The sequence below is a fragment of the Scyliorhinus torazame genome, chromosome 27 (genome assembly GCF_047496885.1).
Source record: "Scyliorhinus torazame isolate Kashiwa2021f chromosome 27, sScyTor2.1, whole genome shotgun sequence".
Classification (NCBI taxonomy): Eukaryota; Metazoa; Chordata; class Chondrichthyes; order Carcharhiniformes; family Scyliorhinidae; genus Scyliorhinus; species Scyliorhinus torazame.
This window is the reverse complement of record NC_092733.1, coordinates 8,209,022-8,225,032: the sequence shown is the minus strand read 5'-3', so window position 1 is coordinate 8,225,032 and position 16,011 is coordinate 8,209,022. Positions and strand designations below refer to the sequence as shown.

General features: G+C 50.8%; 1 protein-coding gene across 1 annotated transcript in view; it reads left to right on the top strand.

Moving 5' to 3' along the window:
• Positions 1-16,011, top strand: part of man2b1 (mannosidase, alpha, class 2B, member 1) — a 91,424-nt gene that overhangs the window by 52,404 nt on the left and 23,009 nt on the right. The window contains exons 7-10 of the mRNA XM_072490882.1: positions 2,673-2,789; positions 6,675-6,757; positions 10,112-10,232; positions 10,849-10,927. Of these exons, the coding sequence (XP_072346983.1) occupies positions 2,673-2,789; positions 6,675-6,757; positions 10,112-10,232; positions 10,849-10,927 (400 nt within the window). The remainder of the gene's footprint in view (positions 1-2,672; positions 2,790-6,674; positions 6,758-10,111; positions 10,233-10,848; positions 10,928-16,011) is intronic.

Here is a 16,011-nt window from a genome sequence, read left to right as displayed (position 1 = left end):
TGTGTAATGGTGAAAGGAGCTGCGTTGTGTGTAATGGTGAAAGGACCTGTGTTGTGTGTAATGGTGAAAGGAGCTGTGTTGTGTGTAATGGTGAAAGGAGCTGCGTTGTGTAATGGTGAAAGGAGCTGTGTTGTGTGTAATGGTGAAAGGAGCTGCGTTGTGTAATGGTGAAAGGAGCTGTGTTGTGTGTAATGGTGAAAGGAGCTGTGTGTGTAATGGTGAAAGGAGCTGCGTTGTGTAATGGTGAAAGGAGCTGTGTTGTGTGTAATGGTGAAAGGAGCTGGTGTGTGTAATGGTGAAAGGAGCTGTGTGTGTGTAATGGTGAAAGGAGCTGTGTGTGGAATGGTGAAAGGAGCTGTGTTGTGTGTAATGGTGAAAGGAGCTGTGTGTGTGTAATGGTGAAAGGAGCTGCGTTGTGTGTAATGGTGAAAGGAGCTGCGTTGTGTGTAATGGTGAAAGGAGCTGTGTGTGTGTAATGGTGAAAGGAGCTGTGTTGTGTGTAATGGTGAAAGGAGCTGCGTTGTGTAATGGTGAAAGGAGCTGCGTTGTGTGTAATGGTGAAAGGAGCTGTGTGTGTAATGGTGAAAGGAGCTGCGTTGTGTGTAATGGTGAAAGGAGCTGCATTGTGTGTAATGGTGAAAGGAGCTGCGTTGTGTGTAATGGTGAAAGGAGCTGCATTGTGTGTAATGGTGAAAGGAGCTGTGTTGTGTGTAATGGTGAAAGGAGCTGCGTTGTGTAATGGTGAAAGGAGCTGCGTTGTGTGTAATGGTGAAAGGAGCTGTGTGTGTAATGGTGAAAGGAGCTGCGTTGTGTGTAATGGTGAAAGGAGCTGCATTGTGTGTAATGGTGAAAGGAGCTGCGTTGTGTGTAATGGTGAAAGGAGCTGCATTGTGTGTAATGGTGAAAGGAGCTGCGTTGTGTAATGGTGAAAGGAGCTGCGTTGTGTGTAATGGTGAAAGGAGCTGTGTTGTGTGTAATGGTGAAAGGATCTGTGTTGTGTGTAATGGTGAAAGGAGCTGTGTTGTGTGTAATGGTGAAAGGAGCTGCGTTGTGTAATGGTGAAAGGAGCTGTGTTGTGTGTAATGGTGAAAGGAGCTGTGTTGTGTGTAATGGTGAAAGGAGCTGTGTTGTGTGTAATGGTGAAAGGTGCTGTGTGTGTAATGGTGAAAGGAGCTGTGTTGTGTGTAATGGTGAAAGGAGCTGTGTTGTGTGTAATGGTGAAAGGAGCTGTGTTGTGTGTAATGGTGAAAGGTGCTGTGTGTGTAATGGTGAAAGGAGCTGTGTTGTGTGTAATGGTGAAAGGAGCTGTGTTGTGTGTAATGGTGAAAGGAGCTGTGTTGTGTGTAATGGTGAAAGGAGCTGTGTTGTGTGTAATGGTGAAAGGAGCTGTGTTGTGTGTAATGGTGAAAGGAGCTGTGTTGTGTGTAATGGTGAAAGGAGCTGTGTTGTGTAATGTTATTCTGTGTATTAGTCCCAGCCCCTGTTCCTCCTTCAATGCCCTGCAGATTTCCTCTTGTAGTATTGATCCAATTCCATTCTGAACCTTGCACAGCAGCACAGTGGTTAGCACTGTTGCTTTACTGCACCAAGGTCTCGGGTTCGATTCCCGCTTGGGTCACTGTCTGTGCGGAGTCTGCACGTTCTCCCCGTGTCTGCGTGGGTTTCCTCCGGGTGCTCCGGTTTCCTCCCACAAGTCCTGAAAGACGTGCTGTTAGGTGAATTGGACATTTTGAATTCTCCCTCTGCATACCCGAACAGGCGCCGGAGTGTGGCGACTAGGGGCTTTTCACCGTAACTTCATTGCAGTGTTAATGTAAGCCTACTTGTGACAATGAAGATTCTTATTCTATTGAATTTTCTTCTCCCCCCCGCTTTCTGGCAGTGTAATCAAGAGCAAATAGTGTTCTGGTCCTTTCGTCAATCATCTTCAACCAACTGCTTTGCCAGAGGAAACAATTCTCCCTTAGTCTATCCAACATCTCATTGTTGGGAACGATGACTGAATCTCTTGTTGTCCCTCTGTGCTGTAAGGACAGCATTCCCAGCTTCTCCAGAGTCTCCGTGGAACAGACGTCCCTCATCCTGATTAACCGGGGGTTATGGGGAGAAGGCAGGAGAATGGGGATGAGAAAATCTCAGCCATGACCGAATGGTGGAGCAGACTCGATGGGCCGAGTGGCCTAATTCTGCTCCTCTGTCTTACGGTCTTATCTCAGTAAATCTCCTCTGTACTTCCGTAAAGCCACCATATTTATCCTTGGGTTTGGTGCCCAGAATTGGACGGATGACCTCAGCTGAGGCTGAACCGGTGATTTGTGAAGATTGGGATTTGGGAAGATTGGGAATACACATTGTTGCTAAAGGCCAATGGAAAATCCTTGCGCGTTTTGGGGTGTTGTAACATACAAAGACACAATGTAAATGCGTAAGAGGTTCAGCCGGTCCGGCAGCACCTGTGGAGAGAGGAACAGAGCGATGCCTCTACTTTGAAACTCTGTCCTATCGGATTGGAAACGTTAACACAGTTTCTCTCCCCACAGAGGGTGCCAGGCACGTTGAGGATGTTGCAGTACTTTCTGCTTGTATTTCAGGCTTCCAGCTTCTGCAGTATTTTGCTTTGATCAGTATGTCTGTCATTGTTGAGTGTTGAACAGAGTGTGTGTTTACTTAAGGCGAAGCACTACAGAGCCAATCACATCATCATGACCATGGGATCCGATTTCCATTTCCAAAATGCGGACATGTGGTACAAGAATCTGGACAAGCTCATCAAATACGTGAACGCTGCGGTAATGTCTCTACAGAGTTCTCATCTGTTAATAATAATCTTTATTTCAATTATAGCAACTGTGGTTACTTCACCCTCTCTCACAGTCTCCCCGGGCCCCACCCCCTCCCCTGGCCCGACCCCCTCCCCTGGTTCACAGTCTCCCCGGGTCCTACCCCCTCCCCGGGCCCTAACCCCTCCCCGAGCCCTACCCCCTCCCCGGGCCCTACCCCCTCCCCGAGCCCTACCCCCTCCCCGGGCCCTCCCCCCTCCCCGAGCCCTACCCCCTCCCCGGGCCCTACCCCTTCCCCGAGCCCTACCCCCTCCCCCTCTCTCAGTCTCCCCGCTCCCTACCCCCTCCCCTGGTTCACAGTCTCCCCGGGCCCTACCCCTTCCCCTCTCTCACAGTCTCCCCGGGCCCTACCCCCTCCCCTCTCTCACAGTCTCCCCGGGCCCTACCCCCTCCCCTGGTTCACAGTCTCCCCGGGCCCCACCCCCTCCCCTGTTCACAGTCTCCCCGGGCCCTACCCCTTCCCCTCTCTCACGGTCTCCCCAGGCCCTACCCCAACCCCGGGCCATACCCCCTCCCCGGGTCATGCCCCCTCCCCTCTCTCAGTCTCCCCGGGCACTACCCCCTCCCCGGGCCCTAACCCCTCCCCGGGTCCTACCCCCTCCCCTGGTTCACAGTCTCCCCGGGCCCGACCCCCTCCCCTGGTTCACAGTCTCCCTGGGCCCGACCCCCTCCCCTGGTTCACAGTCTCCCTGAGCCCTACCCCCTCCCCTGGTTCACAGTCTCCCTGGGCCCGACCCCCTCCCCTGGTTCACAGTCTCCCCGGGCCCTACCCCCTCCCCTGGTTCACAGTCTCCCCGGGCCCGACCCCCTCCCCTCTCTCACGGTCTCCCCGGGCCCTCCCCCCTCCCCGGGCCCTACCCCCTCCCCTGGTTCACAGTCTCCCCGGGCCCTCCCCCCTCCCCGGGCCCTACCCCCTCCCCTGGTTCACAGTCTCCCCGGGCCCGACCCCCTCCCCTCTCTCACAGTCTCCCCGGGTCCTACCCCCTCCCCTGGTTCACAGTCTCCTCAAGTCTCACTTTACAAAGCTGTCAATTTAATTTTTTGTGAAGCATTTGGGTTCAGAGATAGGGTCATTCTGTGTAAAGTTTTGAAGCTAAGGAACTCCTTAACATTGTGAGGTTGATTTGCAGGAGCCAAGTGTGAGATTTCAGGAATCTGGGGCGCCGCCTTGTCCCGCCCCCGCCAGTTGCCGAATTCTCCACCACCGGATATTCGGCGGGGGTGGGAATCGCGCCGCGCCGGTTGGCGGGCCCCCCCCCCCCCGCGATTCTCCGGCCCGGATGGGCCGAAGTCCCGCCGCTAAAATGCCTGTCCCGCCGGCGTAGATTAAACCACCTACCTTACCGGCGGGACAAGGCGGGCTCCGGGGTCCTGGGGGGGGGGGGGGGGGTGATCTGGCCCCGGGGGGGAGCCCCCACGGTGGCCTGGCCCGCGATTGGGGCCCACCGATCCGCGGCCGGGCCTGTGCCGTGGGGACACTCTTTCCCTTCCTCCTTCGCCACGGTCTCCACCATGGCGGAGGCGGAAGAGACTCCCTCCACTGCGTATGCGCGGGAATGCCGTCAGCGGCCGCTAACGCTCCCGCGCATGCGCCGCCCGGAGATGTCATTTCCGCGCCAGCTGGCGGGGCACCAAAGGCCTTTTCCGCCAGCTGGCGGGACGGAAATTCGTCCGGCGCGGGCCTAGCCCCTTAAGGTTGGGGCTCGGCCCCCAAAGATGCGGAGGGGGGGGGGTGTAGCATTGGGGGAGGGGGTGTAGCTCTGGGGGAGGGGGTGTAGCTCTGGGGGAGGGTATTCAGCGCTGGGGGAGTGGGTGTAGCTCTGGGGGAGTGGGTGTAGCTCTGGGGGAGGGTATTCAGCGCTGGGGGAGGGGGTGTAGCTCTGGGGGAGGGGGTGTAGCTCTGGGGGAGGGTATTCAGCGCTGGGGGAGGGGGTGTAGCTCTGGGGGAGAATGGGTGATCAGCCAATGGTTCTCCAGGGGCCCAGGCCGCAGATGTACTCATTGGCTGTTGGCTTTGTAGCAAATCAGAGAGAGTCTGATATTTGCACACGGACGTACACTTTGCAGATATCGATCAGGACAGTGCCCTTGCTGTCTGTTCCCCTCACTCACACCCTCCCTCTCCAGCAGTCAGGAATGACAACTCCAATTAGAATACACCAGCCCGGCTCAAGTAAGCTAACACAGTTCGGACTAGGAGGTAAACCTGGACAATAGATTTTAGCCGCTGGGTGCGATGTGCTATTTACTAAATATGACACTGATGTTATGAGCCAGGGATTAGAGAACCCCAAAGTGTATCATGGAGTTCCCCTGACCCACAACTTTTACTAGACTGTGGTATGGGGAGCACACGGCCCACTCTACAGGTGTGGGACAGCAGAAATGGAAAAGTATTTTTTAAAGCAAAACAATGTTTATTCTGTGAACTCAAGTTAACCTTTTTAAAACTTACAGTGAACATCTTAGCAACCATCAATTCAAATACAACCCCCAAAGAATACAACACTAAGTAATCCTTTAAGCTTTCCTTTTAACATCCATAAGACTTAAAACACCTTTTACCAGAAGCACATCAGGTTAAAGTCACTACTGTTATTAGTTTTAAATCACCAGGATCGATTTAGACTTTAGATTACAGAGAGAGATTCATACACCTTCTGGCTGTGACTGCAGCTATCCAGCTCTGAAAACGAAACTAAAACACACCCTGCAGCAAACAGCCTAAAACGAAAGTAAAAAGCTGACAGACAGCCCCGCTCCACCCACACTCTGACATCACTGCAGTAGTAAACACCCAGTTCTTAAAGGTACTCTCACATGACACTGACACCCGTGACTGAATATCAGAAAATCAGTAAGCAGTGTCGCACATGGGGATTGGCTGGCTGTATAGACGCTAATTCTAAACCTCCTGGCTAGCACTGCTGCCTCAGCCAGGGGCTGTTTAGCACAGGGCTAAATCGCTGGCTTTGAAAGCAGACCAAGGCAGGCCAGCAGCACGGTTCAATTCCCGTACCAGCCTCCCCGAACAGGCGCCGGAATGTGGCGACTAGGGGCTTTTCACAGTAACTTCATTTGAAGCTTACTTGTGACAATAAGCGATTTTCATTTAATTTCATTTCATTTCACAGTGCCAGGGACCCTGCGTGGGTTTCCTCCGGGGGCTCCGGTTTCCTCCCACAGTCCAAAGTTGTGCAGGTTAAGTGGATTGGCCCTGCTAAATTGCCCCTTCGTGTACAGGGATGTGCAGGGTAGGTGGGGTCACAGGTTTCGGATGGGAGATTGAGCCTATGTAGGATACCCCTTCGGAGGGTCAGTGCGGACTCGATGGCCCGAATGGCCTCCTCCTGCACTGTCGGGTTTTATGGATATGGATTCTATGGATCCTCCTTGACATACATTCCTCAACCAACACCTGGAAACGTATCTTCCAATCATGATCACATTGCTGTTTCTGGGATCTTGGTGTGCACAGGTTGGCTGTTGTGTGTCCTGCATTACAATAGTATTTCACCAGCTACAAAAGCACTTTGGGCTATTCAGAGCATTCGAAAGACACTGTACCCAATGGACACATGCGTCCTGCGCAAGTTCCCAAGTGGGTGTTACCAGATTGAGATTGGGACCCAGCTAATGTCTGTGAACCTTCCTGAAATCACTGAAGCTTCTTTGCAGTTTGTGAACACACTTGTCAGACTCGTCAACACCCACCCAGTCCTCTTCCCCTCGGCTGGGACGCAGGGGCCTGCCATGGGGTCAGCGGTTGCAAAGTCTCATCGCATCTGGGCACGCAAAATATTCATTCAAACCTCTCATTTTGTTTCTAATCAGCAAAACAATGGGAGCGACGTCAATGTGCTCTACTCCACCCCATCCTGCTATCTGTACGGGTTGAACAAGGCAAACCTGACATGGTAAGTCTGTTTGGATTTGGATTTGTTTATTGTCACGTGTACCGAGGTACAGTGAAAAGTATTTTTCTGCGAGCAGCTCAACAGATCATTTAGTACGTGAAAAGAGAAAAAAAAACATAATAGGGCAACACAAGGTACACAATGTAACTACCTAACATCGGCCTCGGGTGAAGCATACAGGGTGTAGTGTTAACGAGGTCAGTCCATAAGAGGGTTGTTTAGGAGTCTGGTGACAGTGGGGAAGAAGCTGTTTTTAAGTCTGTTCGTTCGTGTTCTCAAACATCTGCATCTCCTGCCCGATGGAAGAAGTTGGAAGAGTGAGTAAGCCGGGTGGGAGGGATCTTTGATTATGCTGCCCGCTTTCCCCAGGCAGCGGGAGGTGTAGATGGAGTCAACGGATGGGAGGCAGGTTCGTGTGATGGACTGGGCTGTGTTCACGACTCTCTGAAGTTTCTTGCGGTCCTGGGCCGAGCAGTTGCCATACCAGGCTGTGATGCAGCCCGATAGGATGCTTTCTATGGTGCACCTGTAAAAGTTGGTAAGAGTTCATGTGGACATGCCGACTTTCCTTAGTTTCCTGAGGAAGTATAGGCGCTATTGTGCTTTCTTGGTGGTAGCGTCGACGTGGGTGGACCAGGACAGATTTTTGGTGATGTGCACCCCTGCGAATTTAAGTCTCCAGCTGCATTTCTGCTCACAACCACACACCCTGTGGTTCCACAGGCAGTAGCAGCCTTGGTCTCGGTTGAGTGGAATACAGGATTAGGGGCAATCTCGTACACCCTCTACCATCTCCACCGCACATGGTATAATGAAAGAATTGTTGTCTAATCACAGTGATCAATCCCTAGCAAGGAGTCTGCACCAGACCCACCCGCAGGGGTGGAGAACATTGGGAACCATTGTTCTAATGTTACCTGCTCCCCTCGGACGTGCTCCTGGCCAAGTCTCAAATATTTTACCAACTAAATCCCAAAATGTTATTTATAATAGAGACCCCGGGAGGTCCAGCCAAGCCTCTGAGCATTTTGTAAACCAGGATGATATCTCACGGAGCACTGCGCACTGCATTCACAAATAACACCTTCCATTGGAGCACATATGTCCTGCTAATGTCACACTTCACTTCCTGTCACACTTTGCTCCACTCTTATTGCTATCAAATAATATATTCCTCACTCACTGTGACCATTGTGCTAATTTTCTGCCGGTTCATTTGAAAATATTAAATTAAAATATTATTAAAAGTATGCCTCGAGCCCAGGACCACCATTTCCGGGTGTTACGGAGTGTTTGTCAGTGATTTGAAAAGTGTAGCCATGTAAAATGGCCACCTGCAAAGGACCATGGGAATTTTGGTCAATTTGGGACACAGACAGGTACACCGCCTCTGTGTATTGCGCAAAGAAACCAGACTTGGCTGAATCTTGTATCCATTAAGAGTCGATCACCATTTCCCCCAGGACAATAGAGTTTGAATACAGCAGTATCAGACTAACTGGCGCTACCCCTCTTATTTGGAAAGGCCCCTCTTATTTGGAAAGGCCTACGTGCCTGGGAATGATAGCTGGGACCTGCCCAGCTATCGAGGTATCCGCCCCATAATTGGCTGAGATCGATGAGGGTGATCGAGAACCCTATCGATCCATTGGACCTGGAGTAAGGACCGCCCATAAGGGCGCGAAAGAGACGAAGGATAAAAAGCCCTGCGCACTAGAGATCGATCTCTTTTGGGAATGGCCTGTGTGCGACCAACTGTAGCAGAACAACCAGGTTCAAGGACCCGCAAGCCCAGATGAGACTAACCCAAACACTTCCAAACCGACCACGTGGACCCGGATAAAGTCCTTATCTCACACAGTGCCGGTCACTCGAAGTTAAGTAAAGGTCACCTTAGTCATTAGGTGTACATAAGAACTAGGAACATGAGTAGGCCATCTGGCCCCTCGAGCCTGCTCCACCATTCAATGAGATCATGGCTGATCTTTGTGGACTCAGCTCCACTCTCCGGCCCGTACACCATATCCCCGAATCCCTTTATTCTTTGGAAAGGTATCTATCTTTTTCTTAAAAACGTTTAAAGAAGGAGCCTCAACTGTTTCACTGGGCAAGGAATTCCAGAGATTCACAACCCTTTGGGTGAAGAAGTTCCTCCTACAGTCCGTCCTAAATCTACTTCCCCTTATTTTGAGGCTATGCCCCCTAGCTCTGCTTTCCCCGACCAGTGGAAACAACTTGCCCGCATCTATCCTATCTATTCCCTTCATAATTTTATATGTTTCAATAAGATCCCCCCGCATCCTTCTAAACTCCAATGAGTACAGTCCCAGTCTACTCAACCTCTCGTCATAATCTAATCCCCTCCGCTCTGGGATCAACCTAGTGAATCTCCTCTACACTCCCTCCAGTGCCAATATGTCCTTTCTCAGGTAAGGAGACCAAAACTGAACACACTACTCCAGATGCGGCCTCACCAACACCCTATACAATTGCAGCATAACCTCCCTAGTCTTGAACTCCATCCCTCTAGCAACGAAAGACAAAACTCGATTAGCCTTCTTAATCACCTGTTGCACCTGCACACCAACGTTTTGCGACTCGTGCACCAGCACACCCAGGTCCCTCTGCACAGCAGCATGTTTTAACATCTTACCGTTTAAATAATAATCCATTCTGCTGTTATTCCTCCCAAAATGGATAGCCTCACACTTGGCAACATTGAATTCCATCTGCCAGACCCTAGCCCATTCACCTAACCTATCCAAATCCTTCTGCAGACTTCCGGTATCCTCTGCACTTTTTGCTTTACCACTCATCTTAGTGTCGTCTGCAAACTTTGCCACATTGCACTTGGTCCCCAACTCCAAATCGTCTATGTAAATTGTGAACAACTGCGGGCCCAACACTGATCCTTGAGGGACCCCACTAGTTACAGGTTGCCAACCAGAGAAACACCCATTTATCCCCACTCTCTGCTTTCTGTTAGTTAACCAATCCTCTATCCATGCTACCACTTTACCCTCAATGCCATGCATCTTTAGTTTATGCAGCAACCTTTTGTGTGGCACCTTGTCAAAAGCTTTCTGGAAATCCAGATATACCACATCCATTGGCTCCTTCTTATCTACTGCACTGGTAGGTGTAGTTTAGTACGGAACCACGTGTGTTACTGCGAAGAGATACAGGTCTTATGTTATTAATAAACTGTGTTTTTGAGCTAACATATTGGTTGTGTGGTCATTTGGTCAATATAAGAAACAGCTTGGGTTCACTCCAAAGTAAAGAAGGCAACAAAAGCTAACCGTACAACTGCAGCCTTTAATCCCTCTGCTGTTTAAAAACAAATCCTTGTAGGTCCGTGAAGACGGATGATTTTTTCCCCTACGCAGACGGGGCCCACCAGTTCTGGACCGGTTACTTCACCAGTCGCCCGGCTTTGAAACGATACGAGAGGCTGAGTAACAATTTGCTCCAGGTGAGCAGGGCTGCCATACACAGATTCTAAACATTGCCCCTGGTTTGCAAATTCCTTCATTCTGTTTTACTCAGTTCCCAGGTCCGTGGTTTGATTTCGATCTGCAGGCGTTCAGTAAAAGATCACCAAAGAAAACTTACAGCTGAGGCTGGGGTGTTGGGGGTGGGTTGGGTGTGGGGGAGGGGTGTTTGGCTGGAGGGTGGGTGTGGGGCTGGGGGTGTTTGGGTGGAGAGTGGGTGTGGGGCTAGGGTGGGGGTTAGGGTTGTTATAGCAATGGAACAAGTTAGAGAACATGGACAAAAGTATAGATTGCACTGAGCGCACGTGTGGGAGGTCCTGCGGCCCTGGGCCACACCGGGGGTGGGGGAGGGCAGGAGGGGTGTCCTGCGGCACTGATACACATGGGGGAGGGGGGAGTTCCTGTGCCACATGGGGGTGGGGTCCTTGCGGTCCTGGGGGCCATAGTGCAGAGTCACTAATATGTGGCAATTATCCCAGATTCTGCAATAAATGAGATTGAGGAAAGAAATCTTGCTGGAGCATTAGAACGATAAGAGGCGAGAGGTTCTTATGTTTGTCGGTGAGTTACTGCCTCCAACCTGTGTTTCCTTTCCAGGTCTGCAATCAGCTGGAGGTTCTGGCAGCTTCACGTTCTCACAGTGGTCCTTACGGCATTGGAGACAGCTCTGTACTGAGTGAGTCTTAGTCCCAGATCTATATATCCTCATCTGCTCTCGGGAAAGCCACATTACTGCGGGAGCAGCGCTGTACAAGGCTCCAACCACTCTGCTTTGAGACACTGTGTGGAGAGAGAGAGACAGTTCCTGGTCTGAGATACTCTGTGTGGAGAGAGAGACAGTTCCTGGTCTGAGGCACACTGTGTGGATAGAGAGAGAGACAGTTCCTGGTCTGAGATACTCTGTGTGGAGAGAGAGACAGTTCCTGGTCTGAGGCACACTGTGTGGATAGAGAGAGAGACAGTTCCTGCTCTAAGACACTGTGTGGAGAGAGAGACAGTTCCTGGTCTGAGATACTCTGTGTGGAGAGAGAGACAGTTCCTGGTCTGCGACACACTGTGTGGATAGAAAGAGAGACAGTTCCTGGTCTGAGATACTCTGTGTGGAGAGAGAGAGAGACAGTTCCTGGTCTGAGATACTCTGTGTGGAGAGAGAGACAGTTCCTAGTCTGAGACACATTGTGTGGATAGAGAGAGAGACAGTTCCTGGACTGAGATACTCTGTGTGGAGAGAGAGACAGTTCCTAGTCTGAGACACATTGTGTGGATAGAGAGAGAGACAGTTCCTGCTCTGAGACACACTATGTGGAGAGAGAGACAGTTCCTGGTCTGAGATACTCTGTGTGGAGAGAGAGACAGTTCCTGGTCTGAGACACACAGTGTGGATAGAGAGAGAGACAGTTCCTGGTCTGAGATACTCTGTGTGGAGAGAGAGACAGTTCCTGGTCTGAGATACTCTGTGTGGATAGAGAGAGAGACAGTTCCTGCTCTGAGATACTCTGTGTGGATAGAGAGAGAGACAGTTCCTGGTCTGAGACACACTGTGTGGATAGAGAGAGAGACAGTTCCTGGTCTGAGACACACTGTGTGGATAGAGAGAGAGACAGTTCCTGGTCTGAGATACTCTGTGTGGATAGAGAGAGAGACAGTTCCTGGTCTGAGACACACTGTGTGGATAGAGAGAGAGACAGTTCCTGCTCTGAGACACACTGTGTGGATAGAGAGACAGTTCCTGGTCTGAGTTACTCTGTGTGGAGAGAGAGACAGTTCCTGGTCTGAGTTACTCTGTGTGGAGAGAGAGACAGTTCCTGGTCTGAGATACTCTGTGTGGATAGAGAGACAGTTCCTGGTCTGAGATACTGTGTGTGGATAGAGAGAGAGACAGTTCCTGGTCTGAGACACACTGTGTGGATAGAGAGAGAGACAGTTCCTGGTCTGAGACACACTGTGTGGAGAGAGAGACAGTTCCTGCTCTGAGATACTCTGTGTGGATAGAGTGAGAGACAGTTCCTGGTCTGAGATACTCTGTGTGGAGAGAGAGACAGTTCCTGGTCTGAGATACTCTGTGTGGATAGAGAGAGAGACAGTTCCTGGTCTGAGATACTCTGTGTGGATAGAGTGAGAGACAGTTCCTGGTCTGAGATACTCTGTGTGGAGAGAGAGACAGTTCCTGGTCTGAGACACACTGTGTGGATAGAGAGAGAGACAGTTCCTGCTCTGAGATACTCTGTGTGGATAGAGTGAGAGACAGTTCCTGGTCTGAGATACTCTGTGTGGAGAGAGAGAGAGACAGTTCCTGCTCTGAGACACACTGTGTGGAGAGAGAGACAGTTCCTGGTCTGAGACACACTGTGTGGAGAGAGAGACAGTTCCTGGTCTGAGATACTCTGTGTGGAGAGAGAGAGAGACAGTTCCTGCTCTGAGACACACTGTGTGGATAGAGAGAGAGACAGTTCCTGCTCTGAGATACTCTGTGTGGAGAGAGAGACAGTTCCTGGTCTGAGACACACAGTGTGGATAGAGAGAGAGACAGTTCCTGGTCTGAGATACTCTGTGTGGAGAGAGAGACAGTTCCTAGTCTGAGACACACTGTGTGGATAGAGAGAGACAGTTCCTGGTCTGAGACACACAGTGTGGATAGAGAGAGAGACAGTTCCTGGTCTGAGACACACAGTGTGGATAGAGAGAGAGACAGTTCCTGGTCTGAGATACTCTGTGTGGATAGAGAGACAGTTCCTGGTCTGAGACACTGTGTGGATAGAGAGACAGTTCCTGGTCTGAGACACACAGTGTGGATAGAGAGAGAGACAGTTCCTGGTCTGAGATACTCTGTGTGGAGAGAGAGACAGTTCCTGGTCTGAGATACTCTGTGTGGAGAGAGAGACAGTTCCTGGTCTGAGACACACTGTGTGGAGAGAGAGACAGTTCCTGGTCTGAGACACTGTGTGGATAGAGAGAGAGACAGTTCCTGGTCTGAGTTACTCTGTGTGGAGAGAGAGACAGTTCCTGGTCTGAGACAGTGTGTGGATAGAGAGAGAGACAGTTCCTGCTCTGAGATACTCTGTGTGGAGAGAGAGACAGTTCCTGGTCTGAGACACACAGTGTGGATAGAGAGAGAGAGACAGTTCCTGCTCTGAGATACTCTGTGTGGAGAGAGAGACAGTTCCTGGTCTGAGACACACTGTGTGGATAGAGAGAGAGACAGTTCCTGCTCTGAGATACTCTGTGTGGAGAGAGAGACAGTTCCTGGTCTGAGACACACAGTGTGGATAGAGAGAGAGACAGTTCCTGCTCTGAGACACACTGTGTGGAGAGAGAGACAGTTCCTGCTCTGAGATACTCTGTGTGGATAGAGAGAGAGACAGTTCCTGGTCTGAGACACACAGTGTGGATAGAGAGAGAGACAGTTCCTGGTCTGAGATACTCTGTGTAGAGAGAGAGACAGTTCCTGCTCTGAGATACTCTGTGTGGATAGAGAGAGAGACAGTTCCTGGTCTGAGATACTCTGTGTGGATAGAGAGAGAGACAGTTCCTGGTCTGAGATACTCTGTGTGGATAGAGAGAGACAGTTCCTGGTCTAAGACACACTGTGTGGATAGAGAGAGAGACAGTTCCTGGTCTGAGATACTCTGTGTGGAGAGAGAGACAGTTCCTGGTCTGAGATACTCTGTGTGGATAGAGAGAGAGACAGTTCCTGGTCTGAGATACTCTGTGTGGAGAGAGAGAGAGACAGTTCCTGCTCTGAGACACACTGTGTGGAGAGAGAGACAGTTCCTGGTCTGAGATACTCTGTGTAGAGAGAGAGACAGTTCCTGGTCTGAGACACACTGTGTGGAGAGAGAGAGAGACAGTTCCTGGTCTGAGATACTCTGTGTGGATAGAGAGAGAGACAGTTCCTGCTCTGAGACACACTGTGTGGATAGAGAGACAGTTCCTGGTCTGAGATACTCTGTGTGGAGAGAGAGACAGTTCCTGGTCTGAGATACTCTGTGTGGAGAGAGAGACAGTTCCTGGTCTGAGACACACTGTGTGGATAGAGAGAGAGACAGTTCCTGCTCTGAGATACTCTGTGTGGAGAGAGAGAGAGACAGTTCCTGGTCTGAGACACTCTGTGTAGAGAGAGAGAGACAGTTCCTGGTCAGGGATACTCTGTGTGGATAGAGAGACAGTTCCTGGTCTGAGACACACTGTGTGGATAGAGAGACAGTTCCTGCTCTGAGACACTCTGTGTGGATAGAGAGAGAGACAGTTCCTGATCTGAGACACTCTGTGTGGATAGAGAGACAGTTCCTGGTCTGAGATACTCTGTGTGGAGAGAGAGACAGTTCCTGGTCTGAGACACACTGTGTGGATAGAGAGAGAGACAGTTCCTGCTCTGAGATACTCTGTGTGGATAGAGAGAGAGACAGTTCCTGGTCTGAGACACACTGTGTGGATAGAGAGAGAGACAGTTCCTGGTCTGAGATACTCTGTGTGGATAGAGAGAGAGACAGTTCCTGGTCTGAGACACACTGTGTGGAGAGAGAGACAGTTCCTGGTCTGAGACGCACTGTGTGGAGAGAGAGAGAGACAGTTCCTGGTCTGAGATACTCTGTGTGGAGAGAGAGAGAGACAGTTCCTGGTCTGAGACACACTGTGTGGAGAGAGAGACAGTTCCTGGTCTGAGATACTCTGTGTGGAGAGAGAGAGAGACAGTTCCTGGTCTGAGACACACTGTGTGGATAGAGAGTGAGACAGTTCCTGGTCTGAGATACTCTGTGTGGAGAGAGAGAGAGACAGTTCCTGGTCTGAGACACACTGTGTGGAGAGAGAGACAGTTCCTGGTCTGAGATACTCTGTGTGGATAGAGAGAGAGACAGTTCCTGGTCTGAGATACTCTGTGTGGAGAGAGAGACAGTTCCTGGTCTGAGACACACTGTGTGGATAGAGAGAGAGACAGTTCCTGGTCTGAGATACTCTGTGTGGAGAGAGAGACAGTTCCTGGTCTGAGACACACTGTGTGGAGAGAGAGACAGTTCCTGGTCTGAGATACTCTGTGTGGAGAGAGAGAGAGACAGTTCCTGGTCTGAGACACACTGTGTGGAGAGAGAGACAGTTCCTAGTCTGAGATACTCTGTGTGGAGAGAGAGAGAGACAGTTCCTGGTCTGAGACACACTCTGTGGATAGAGAGACAGTTCCTGGTCTGAGATACTCTGTAGAGAGAGAGACAGTTCCTAGTCTGAGACACACTGTGTGGATAGAGAGAGAGACAGTTCCTGGTCTGAGACACTCTGTAGAGAGAGAGACAGTTCCTAGTCTGAGACACACTGTGTGGATAGAGAGAGAGACAGTTCCTGGTCTGAGATACTCTGTGTGGAGAGAGACAGTTCCTAGTCTGAGACACACTGTAGAGAGAGAGACAGTTCCTGGTCTGAGACACACTGTGTGGATAGAGAGAGAGACAGTTCCTGGTCTGAGACACTCTGTAGAGAGAGAGACAGTTCCTGGTCTGAGATACTCTGTGTGGATAGAGAGAGAGACAGTTCCTGGTCTGAGATACTCTGTGTGGAAAGAGAGACAGTTCCTGGTCTGAGATACTCTGTGTGGATAGAGAGAGAGACAGTTCCTGGTCTGAGATACTCTGTGTGGATAGAGAGACAGTTCCTGGTCTGAGATACTCTGTGTGGATAGAGAGAGAGACAGTTCCTGGTCTGAGATACTCTGTGTGGAGAGAGAGACAGTTCCTGGTCTGAGATACTGTGTGGATAGAGAGACAGTTCCTG